At 31.1% G+C, this 11997-nt stretch overlaps 1 protein-coding gene across 1 annotated transcript; it reads right to left on the reverse strand.

The window, feature by feature from the left end:
- Positions 1-8984: 8984 nt before the first annotated feature.
- On the reverse strand, positions 8985-9467 carry LOC139504277 (polyamine-modulated factor 1-binding protein 1-like). The gene has a single exon (XM_071294344.1). It carries the CDS (start codon positions 9465-9467, stop codon positions 8985-8987), a length of 483 nt encoding a protein of 160 aa, XP_071150445.1.
- Between the last annotated feature and the right edge of the window lie 2530 nt (positions 9468-11997).

Below are 11997 nucleotides of genomic sequence, written 5' to 3' on the forward strand. Positions count from 1 at the left end.
GTTATCTTATTGGCAATCATACCACATCTTCTTTTTTATATTGACAAACATCTAGTTTTAAACGTTATTTTATGTACACTAGTTCAGCAAATTGAAAACCACTAAACTCCGAAAAAATAAATGAATCATAAACCGTACAATGGTTTTTTTTTTTGCAAGTGTAAAATTTCGCGATTAACCTTGAATAAGGTTTACAAAATATTTTGGCGATTATTATTTTCGGCGGATTCAAAAACTTTCATCAATACCTTTGAATGTAAACTTTTTAATTGGCGAATTTATTTTGGCGATGTTGTTCTATCTGCGAAAATAAGTGAAAATAACTTGCTTCTAGACAAATATCCTGAAAAATATAAAATGATGATTTATGGGCGATTTTTCAAAGGCTTACAATGATGTCACACTTTCATTTTTTTGGCAAAAAAACGAACTTAACTCAAATTTACGGCAATTTTTTGCTTATCCGTGCTCTAATAAAAGCGAATGTCTTGATTTTTCGAAATGTTATTTTTCTCAATTTTCCAAATATCTAAATACGTCAATTTCCTGTAAGTAATTTAAAATCAACGTAGATTTTTCGGAGTCCTACTAGAATGTCACACTTGCGTAAAAACGACGTTTCAGACTCAATTTTGACGTGAACGTTACAAATCATTTTTATGATTATTCAAAAGCATGAAAACGGTTAAAATATATGACTTTTTTTAAATTCTACAAGATGTCGTTTAATTTTGTATTTCAAATATATAGTTTTGACCGAAACCCTGGCATATTTTAACCCAAACAATACGAATTCTCATTATTGAAGGAAGCGAATATTCAGGTTTGTAGACAAAACAAATCTTGATTCGGTTCAGCATTTTAAACCTACTCGCGGATACTAACTTCACATTAGTTTTTACTCACAACCGGACAAGCTAATATATATTTTATGTTATTAATGCGACGAATGTATAATTAAAAATTATGACACGTGTACTAGTAAAAAACAAAATTGCATGGTAGCATTGAGGTCGTCTTTTAAATATTGATATTTGACCTGATACTGATGAAGACGACAAAACTGACACTGAATATGCAATATCTGACTTAATTGCTGAGAGAACTCTACTGTCCCTATAAACAGATGACGAAAATGCAAAGAACTATTTATTTTGCGCATTTACTTGCCCTGAAACTCTAAGAAAAATGAAGATGACGATTTCGCGGGGCATTTCTTTTACAGAAAAAAAATCATTCATAGACCGTACTTCAAAGCATATTTGATTGATCCAAATAAAATTGTCGATTAGACAAAAACCAAATAGCATGATACTACACGAAATAGTCGTTATCATGCTATCACAGCAGTTAGTCCAGTTAGAGTTAATTCCTGATTTTAACCTACTCGTACTAGACAAAATGGAACTTCAAGGTAGATTATGCAAGAAATGTTGCTATGACAAAATATGATTTATGATCAATACAGACATAAAAAAAAACATCAACATTAACATAATACATAAAATAGACTTATAGTTTCTACAACATATCCTTAGGAATGTCATTGTCTCAAAGGTGAAGTAGAGATTGTAAATATATATATGCGATATAAAGCAAAACATTGCAACAAATTAAGATACATTTATCAACCAAGCTCCAGATTCTTGATATCGTATTTGTTATACTGTAACGCAAATAAACAGTGAAAAATTAAAAGAATTATTTAGTTATTGTTCCATGTCCACACCAATAACATGCAATGTATTGATCACAAACAAATAAAGAAACACGCAAAAATCATTTGTCAATAACATAAACGTTAGTGAAGTTTAACTTTTTTTTTTAAATAAGCTTGTTTGATGAAAAAGTCCCGACGTTGTGTTACACTTTGTTCGAACATCGCGCGTAACGTCTATACGGTATTTTCTAAAAGATATTCATCTAGAGAGTATATAGCCAACAATATATTAAGTAAACGTATTACACTTTTATCATATATCATAGATACATTTGTCTCTTCGTTTTCAATCTCTTTTTGGATTTAGTGCTGTGAAAAAAAGACATATCGCAGAATTATTGACAAAAGCCTTAATTTATTATGTTCTTTATAAATTAAGTGACAGTCTGTAATATGATACATATATGGACATCAATCAAATTGATTTAAAGAGTAAAATATAAGTAAATTGGTATAAGCACTTCAGTACGAAGCAAACACTTTCACCGCACTTAAAATTAAGGCGTCATTATTCATAGGTTTGATGAACCAGTTCGAAAGTGAGGTTAGAGAGGGATATTAACAAACTAGATGTGCGTAATTCGTGCGTTGTTTCCCTCTACAATTGTATCATTCTGGTTATTAGGATCTCAGTTCGTTAATCTATACACACATATTTCTGTTAACTTGAGTAAAATGGGAAAACTGATTTTGATTTGGCAAGGCAAAGTTACAAGTGCAATTGCAAATGTAAACATTTTTTTTTTAAATATGCTCGTTGCAAGGTGAAATAGATTTTTAAATATCCACTAGCTCTTTAACTCCTAAAACATTTTCTTTCAAAGCATATAAGTTCTCCTTGTATTTTCTTTGGGGATTAACATTTCAAAACTTTAGAAACGGATGAACACAACTGCATGTGTTTACTAAAACTTTAAATAACATATTGATTTTAATTTATTATATTATATCAATAATATAATGTAATTCACGCTTTGAAATTCTTATTTACCTTCTAAATAATGCTTCAAAACTACAGCGGTATGTTCTTTGGTCAAGATTTCAAAGATTGTCAATGTCTATTGATCTTACATTTTTTAAAAAGAATGAAATAAAGGAATTATTTTATACATGTCTGTTATAATCTAAAATATCGGAGGACGACATGCAATAAAATTGAGAATGGAAATGGGGAATGTGTCAAAGAGACAACAACCCGACCAAATAAAAAACAACAGCAGAGGGTCACCAACAGGTCTTCAATGTAGCGAGAAATTCCCGCACCCGGAGGCGTCCTTCAGCTGGCCCCTAAACAAATATTTACTAGTCCAGTGATAATGAACGCCATACTAATTTCCAAATTGTACACAAGAAACTAAAATTCAAATAATACAAGACTAACAAAGGCCAGAGGCTCCTGACTTGGGACAGGCGCAAAAATGCGGCGGGGTTAAACATGTTTGTGAGATCTCAACCCTCCCCCTATACCTCTAACCAATGTAGTAAAGTAAACGCATAACAATACGCACATTAAAATTCAGTTCAAGAGAAATCCGAGTCTGATGTCAGAAGATGTAACCAAAGAAAATAAACAAAATGACAAAAATACATAAATAACAACAGACTACTAGCAGTTAACTGACATGCCAGCTCCAGACTTCAATTAAACTGACTGAAAGATTATGATTTCATCATATGAACATCAGGCACAATCCTTCCCGTTAGGGGTTTAGTATCATACCATCATAACATATATGAGAAGAACATAACCCGTGTCATGCCAACAACTGTTTTTAAAAAAATAATGTGTTTAGTTCCGATGCAAAGACCTTATCAGTGACTCAATATTAACGCCAAAATATGCAATCTTTAATGACTTGACAACAGTATCGTAATTATATCCCTTCTTAATAAGTCTATTCAAAGGTTTTGTAAGTTTCTGAGGTGAATACTGACACCTTTGTGCTTTATAAAGAATATTACCATAAAAAATTGGATGTGAAATACCTGAACGTATTAGAAGTCTGCATGTTGAGCTATATTTACGAATGATGTCTTTATACCGATGATAAAATTTAGTAAATGTTTTGACTAGTTTGTGATATCGAAAACCCTGGTATAATAATTTTTCAGTAATACATAAATTTCTCTCGTTAAAATCTAAAACATTGTTACATACACGAGCGAATCGTACAAGTTGAGATATATAAACACCGTAAGATGGTGACAAGGGAACGTCACCATCTAAAAACGGATAATTAACAATAGGAAATGAAAAATCATCCCTTTTATCATAAATTTTAGTATTCAGCTTTCCATTAGTGATATAGATATCAAGATCGAGAAAAGGGCAGTGGTCATTGTTAGTATTAGCTTTATCTAAAGTAAGTTCAACAGGATAAATTTCATTAATATACATACTGAAGTCGTCATTATTGAGAGCCAAAATATCATCCAAATATCTAAAAGTATTATTAAATTTGTTTATCAGATGTTGTTTCGATGGGTCTTTGCTTATTTTTGTCATAAATTGTAACTCATAACAATACAAAAACAGGTCCGCAATAAGTGGTGCACAGTTAGTCCCCATTGGAATTCCGATAATCTGACGATATACGGAATCCCCAAAGCGAACAAAAATGTTATCTAGTAAATATTCAAGGGCATATATAGTATCAAAGCATGTCCAATTAACATAGTTTTTTTGTTTATTGCTACTAAAAAATGACCTAAAAGAGTTTGAACATATATATTCACATTCTGATTTTTTGAATGCCCATTTAATTAGGTGTGTGAATTTTTTCTTAATGAGAATGTGAGGCAATGTGGTATACAGGGTAGAAAAATCAAAACTTTGAACAGATTCAAAATCACCAATATAAGCATGCAATTTATCAAGTACTTCCAACGAGTTCTTGACACTCCAAAAGTAATTTATTCCACTATTTTCGAAGGCCTTATTTGAACAATTTATTATCAGGTTTTTAATTGTACCAAGTGTGCTGGTAAGAAGAATAGACAATTTAGTAGTTGAACAATGGCTTGAAGACGAAATAAATCTATATTTGTAAGGGGTTTTGTGTAGCTTCGGAAGCCAATACATAGTTGGGACTTTCATTGTATTTGGCTATTTTCGGTTTTAAAGATATGCAACTATCATTGGTTCATAAAATATCAATCACTGCACTCAAAATGAATATAAGGATTCAATTACTTAAAAGAAAAATTTCAAAATCACGCATCATAAAAAAATAAAGATGTGGCAGGATTCCCGATGAGACTACTATCTACCAATGTTTAAATGATGTGGATGATGTGGATGATAGCAATTATAGATAATTGTACGGTTTTCAACAACGAGAATAAAAACAAGTCGTCTACAAAAGTCCTGACCTAAAAATAATAAATTAAGAAAACTAACGGTCGAATTTATAACCAATGAAATTACGAAAATAAGATGAATTGACGGACATGATCCTATAAATATCTATTAAGACAAATGTGCTACTTTGCAAGAGACAATTCAAAACTTCAGACTGTATGTGTCAATCTAACACAAATGATTATATAAATTGAAGGGCTGAAAACATGCAATCCAAAATGTATGCATCAAACTGAATTTCATAGCAACAACCAAAATGCAAGTACGGTGTATTAGTCCCGCCTTAGCGACAACTTCACGTCCCCCCTTTATCTTTGATATTATTTACGTTTTGCAGTTTAAAACAACAATTCACTAAATAGTATAATGGTTTCTGTGACTCGTATAAGGAGCAGTCCTATCAAAACACAAAATACAAATCAATTAATTTTTATTATTACCAAAGAATTTGATTTTTTTTTCAGCTGGAAGACAGTGTTGTGATATGTTTTATTTCTGACCGATGATTAAAAAATAATTGTGAAATGCTCCATTTTCATTCTCAGTGAGTGTATTGGTGCGTTAGACAGAATTAAAACATTAAAAAAGTGTTCAGATTAAAACACGTCCAAAAATATTCGAATTTGGCAATTATCGGTAGGGTCTTTTTATAAATTGTGATATTTTTCTGAATGTCGAAACCTTTGGCCGATGATGCATGCATAGCAGGAGACTAACATTTGACGATTGCCTATAGTTTTTTTTAATCCTGTCTTAAATTAACAATGTGTTATCAGAACTTGTTTAATTCGCAAAGCCTTAATGGGGACTCTGTAGTGTAGATGTCTATCAAATAAGAGAGTTGAGCAAAGATGCTTAGTTCTACAAAATATGGAAGCGAAGACAAACATTCCTTGCTTTATGAAATAAAAAAATCTAACTTAAGGAAAACCTCTCAAAAAAGTCCAAAAACAGCATCGGACATGACATCATTAAAATGCTGCTTTGTTTTTTCGACAACATTTTAGCTGAGTTTGGTGGATTTTTAATTTCTACAGACAAACGGTATTTCAAAGATTAATAATTGTTTAACTCTGCTGGACGAATTCTTTTTGTTCTTATATTAAGCAGAATTCACACAGAACCTTTTACAAGAAAATATAAAGCATCGTATCAAGTTCTTGAATTTCACGGTGATATCGCGTCACGCAATAACTGACATTGCAGTGGTTGCTTACATCCCATATATCCCAGTGAACATGACATTAAGGATACAACCACAAGCACGTCTGCTCCGTATTTTTTCATATATATATTGACACAGACACAGACTTCAAAATAGTATCTATGACAAACGTGATGACCTCAGATTTCAAATTTTCAACACATGGAATTAATACGTCTTTATTGATAAGTAAAGTTCGTGCATGTTCACACTATACAGACCTTCTCTAAAAAAAGTTATTAAGAAGATTGACCAGAATGTACAATCGACACCATATATGTTTAGTGTCATCATTAAATATTGACCACTACATTGTGTATCTGTTTCAACTCATTGGCGATATACTTTTTGTGTATTAGATTTTTTTTTTGTGTCTTCGCAAGACGAGAAATACATGCATACATGTAGCAGGATACGGTTACCATTTAGAAGCTATCGGTATTAGTTCTTTTGGAGTACATGCGAATCCGTCTGTGTTTTTTTTTTTATCTTGTTAATTGATTTATGAGATTGGAATATTGTTGCATTTAGTTATTTTACGTGTTCAATGCTTGGCTACCTCCATTTTGTCTCTGTGCGTACACAATTTTTTTCTTAATTTGAAACAGTAGTGTAATAAAATCTATACTATTAAACGAGAAGACCTCATTTTGTTAGTTGCTTCTCTTCCTCCCACCTATAAATTAATCGTCATGCCTCTGTGTCCTATAGGTACAATACATAGTCGCATTTGTCATCCATTCTTATGACTATTTAATTTGGGTTATTTTGTGAGAAAAACGAAAATAAAGGTGTCCGAATATTGTTTCCGTTATTTAACCGACTTTGAGATCAGACATGACTTCCGGATTTAACATTGAGAATCAATCGTATGATAGATATCAAAAATGAAAAATAGATATGCCAATCAGAGCGTTGTCCATATCATGGTTTTTATATCGTAAGAACCACTACAATTGTACCTCGGTTTTAACTTACACATAATTTAAGTACTCGGACGGGGACAGGACAACTATTTTCGCGCTTATCTGCATGTATACTATGATTAATATACTACTATGATATATAAAGACTCTCTATATAATATAACAGTGAGTTTCCGTCATCAAACCGACTTTTAAGTCCGACATGACTACCGGATTTAACTTTGAGATCCAATCGTAACTATCATAGATAACAAAAATGATAAGTTAATAAATAAGCCAATCAGAGCGTTGTGCATTTCGTGGTTTTTAGATCGTAAGAACCACTACTATTGTACCTCGGTTTTATCTTACACAGTTTTAGCTTACACATAATTTCATAAGTACTCGGATGGGGTAGGACAATTATGTTTGCGTTTATCTGCATATATACTATGATAAATATACTACTATAATATAGAGACTCTCTATATAATATAGCAGTGATGGTTATGGACAAGAAACTTTAAAGTGATAGTTAATAGAAAATTAAATACACTTTACTATTTATAATATATATATACGTATGTTCAAATTTACAGACACGCGAAATAATGGAATATAACGGAAAACAAAATAATAACGGATCGACTTTGAAAAAAAGAGAGGGCTTAAAAATATTGACCTGTCTCCATGTACCTATTTGACTTTTGATATTATTTCTTAAATTCTCAAGATTTTAAATCTTTTACAAAAAATCATCCTAAAATAGTTAAAATACTTTCAACCAAGCTTAAAATGCCTGCGATTTCGCTTTTAAGTCAAACAGGACTGTCGGTTTTAAACTTGCATATAAGTTTCATAAGAGTACTCGGGGACAGGACAATAATGAAATAACGGACTTTGGAAACAAGAGAGAGGGCTTAAACTGTTTCCAAGTACCTATGAATTTTGATACCTTTTTTGAAATTATCCAGATATGCAATCTTTTACTGAATTTCTCCAGACACAAAATCTCACAAACTCTAAATGCCCACGATTTCGCGGGTGCGGTCTAGTATTAATGAAACTAACAAAATAAGCTTGGGAGGTTTGACTCCTGAAACGTATAATTTAATTGTATTCACTGTTACAACGATGTCTGCAAGATTTATTCCTATAAACATGATAAAAATAACAACCTAATAATCATATTTAGATAATTCAATATTGAAATGATTTTTTTTTAAGTTCTTATGATCATCTTGGTATCATTCAACCGTGAGGGAACTTATAATTCATATATTTTGGATGCGTCCAAAGTTCTTATTTATCTTCATCAGGAACGCTCAAATCCACAAGAAGCCTAAACAGAATATTCAACCTATCAAAGACAAACTTTGGAAATAAGAGTATAAACCTTAGTTTCTAATAAAAAAAATAATTTGTAAACGAAAATGGTTAGACTTATGAATTGTGTTTCATCATTTATCCAATTACACACGATAAAGGACATTTAACAAATCTGCAGTCAGATAACAGCAAAGTTTACAATTTACAAGATGTATGAAAAACTAATTTGATTTAAACAATATGTTGTTCAACTAACATGCAAATCAAATGATCAACTTTAATATTTCCAAAATCAACAATTAAATATATTTCCTAAATTTACTATTAAAATTTTAATATGTCTCTTAATCATTTTTCAAATTACTTTCATATGATTTTCTTGATTTAGTGAATCTAATTTTTACTTAAATCATATTTAATGATATAATAAGAAACTCAAATAAAACATATCGAGTCATTGATTTTTCATTTCCTATTTGCTCGCAAGTCGCTTGTTCTGTTTTGTAAGGGTTTCATCTCTAGTTTTTCTAATTTGTTCAACATTAATTTCATAGTGGCCTCCGTATTCGTTTGAAATTTTTTATCTTTTTCTCTGTCTTCTTTACGATCCTTTTTCATCTGCTGGAGTGAACCTTCAATAGATTTTTGATGTGCTTCCATCTTTTTTATAATTTCTGTTTTTTGTTTAAGTTCTTCCCGTAATGTTTTTAAATCTTTGTCTAGATGTGCTACTTTTTTTGCAAGATTTTCTTTTTCACGACAGGAAAGAGCCTTCTGCTTTTCTAAATTTTTTATTTTTGCTGTTTGTTCATCTATTTTGCGTAATAATTCTTGTTTCTCATTTTTCAACTTATCAACTTCTATTCTTCCATTTGCTTGCTTTATATGATCCTGTTGTTTTGCATCCACTATTGCTTTATTTGCTTGCTTTGTAGGCTCCTTTTGCATTTCTCTTACACTTTTCTTCAATGAACCAACAGCCTGCGATTTTGGAAAATAAGATGAGATATGAATCAATCGTCTCAAATTTAAGATAATGTTAAAATATATTATATACTGTTTTCACTTTAAAGGGGAATTAGCCGTCAAATTGATGACGTCATCAATTTGTCTGTTTAGTTCACGCATCATTGTAAATACAACGGAATTTGATGAGACTGTCATCATCAGAGTGAGAGGGTTAGCGCTATAAAACCATTTTTCTACATTTGAAAATGCCTGTACCAAGTCAGGAATATGACAGTTCTTGTCCATTCGTTTTTGATGTGTTTTGTTATTTGGTTTTGCCATGTGATTATGGACTTTTCGAATTGATTTTCCTCTAAGTTAATTTTTTTGTGATTTTACTTTTTGTGTATTGTTGAAGAATGTATTTTGACTTCGTTTTTTTTTGTTGTTTTTTTGTGTCAGAAGATTGCCGTCTCATTGATTTACATGTATCCGTATGTTCATATGATTGCTTCACTTTAAGCTGACTTCTTTAATTTTATTTCAAATATATTTGTTACAAGCATTCACTTTTTAAACCGATTTATTTTTTAACATAGTTTTCAATCACGAACATAGAAACATAGAGTTGATTAAAAAAATAACGAATACAGATTTATTAAATTTTTTTAAGAAAAAATGGACTTACCTCTTCTTTTGGTATTTCTGTGAATTTAAGGAACTCTGTTGAAAAGAAGAAATCACAAACACATGAAAATAAAATCTAGGAGCGTAATGCGTGAGGGGGTCTATAACATTACAATTGACTTATAAAACAGAATAACAATACGTCCTCTCCTGACCTAAACTCGTGCAAGTTGGGTTTTTTCACCAGTGTAACCCCTTTCTTGAATACCGTTGCTAATATTTAGATTTTCGGCAGTCATGTATCCCATCTACATTTTAGTATTCTAATCCACCTCGAAAATTCTTGAGTTGTTTGGAGTTTTCGCTTTGATTAGTCAATTAGAATGAGGACTATATTTATATCATCTACAAACATGCACGCACATTTTATATTCGCGTGTTAATATTAAAAGAATGAAATGAATATTCCGTCTGTTCCCCTGTTTCTCATCCCCCTCCTCCCTCTCCGCCTTCTTTTCCTCAAATGATAAAGAAGTTATTGTCTCCTTAGTTATGCTCGAGAATGAAACTGCGAAATTTTGACAGCCAAATGCATGAAATATTTAAATCATGTTTAATTATATCAGGATCTTTGATTCCTTTCATTAAAATCCAAGAAACATGGGTAAAGGGAATCAATTGAGAATCTCAAACTACATTCCCGAAATCCAACAGTCCCTTGGAATATATTGAAAATATTTTTTCAGTGGTAGAAAAGCATTTACAATAATTTGGCATTGAGCTCTTTCATCGCCAATTCTTATAACAGAATCACAAATTGGTTGAATTTTGACTTGTAAGTTCAAGAGAACATAAGGTCAGGATATTTAGAAAAAAATATTTTAATTCCCTCTCATTTATTAACAATGTGAAATATGTCTATTCATATGTGATCCTTCACGATTTATTTCTTTAATTTATTAAATGTGTTAAAGCATAAATAATTATATTAAAAAAGTCTTAGTTGATATAACATTCGTTATTAAGTGGTAATTCCTCAACAACATACGGTTGGCCAGTTTTTATCAAACGTATATAAGTTCTTCAAACTTTCATTTCTTTATGAGCACTCTATGGATTTTATCTTTTGAATTTTTTTTTTCAACTAAGAAATAGATATCTTTCCTCAACATCAATAACATGTATTTCTACTACGTCTTCTGTTGACCTAGTCTAAGACCTTACATCTTTGGCATGTGGATGTAGTAACATGAGGTGGTGTGCCTCTTTACAATTTAAACCTTCTTGTGACCTTGAACTTTGAACTCAAGGACGATAACTGAATTTTTGAAAGGAAATACTTGAGCAGACCATGACTTGTCTTTTGACCTAGGACTGAGAGTTTTGGCTTGTTAATTCAATTTAATTGAATTCATTTTTGTTTTATTTAGAGACAATATGTAGTTAACAAATCTAATTACGTCTCTTATCGACCATACAAGAAGATAGACAAACATGACGACATTTCAACAAATTAAATGCAGACGGGATACATATATATATATATAGTTATATATAGTACATGTTGGTATCTAAAAAGAAATGCCGAGTTTTTATTGAGGCGAAACATATGGACTTAACTACGCCACAGACTGTTTTTTTTTTTATTTCACATACAGATTTCGAGTACAGGAAATAATAAAATGAAAAACCGAGTAACTGTTGTCGTTTTTGAGATACGAGCTGTTGAAATTAACAGCATGAGACGCCAAAATACATAGTTGGTCAACAGATTTAATACAAAAAAAAATACGATTCAAAATGAACAACGAATCCATTGGTGTAAAGAATCATGGCTCCTGAAAATCTGAACTAGGTGATAGAATAGAGCTGACCGTGCAAGATCATCATATATAATCAAGAT

Source organism: Mytilus edulis, chromosome 14 (assembly GCF_963676685.1).
Source record: "Mytilus edulis chromosome 14, xbMytEdul2.2, whole genome shotgun sequence".
Classification (NCBI taxonomy): domain Eukaryota; kingdom Metazoa; phylum Mollusca; class Bivalvia; order Mytilida; family Mytilidae; genus Mytilus; species Mytilus edulis.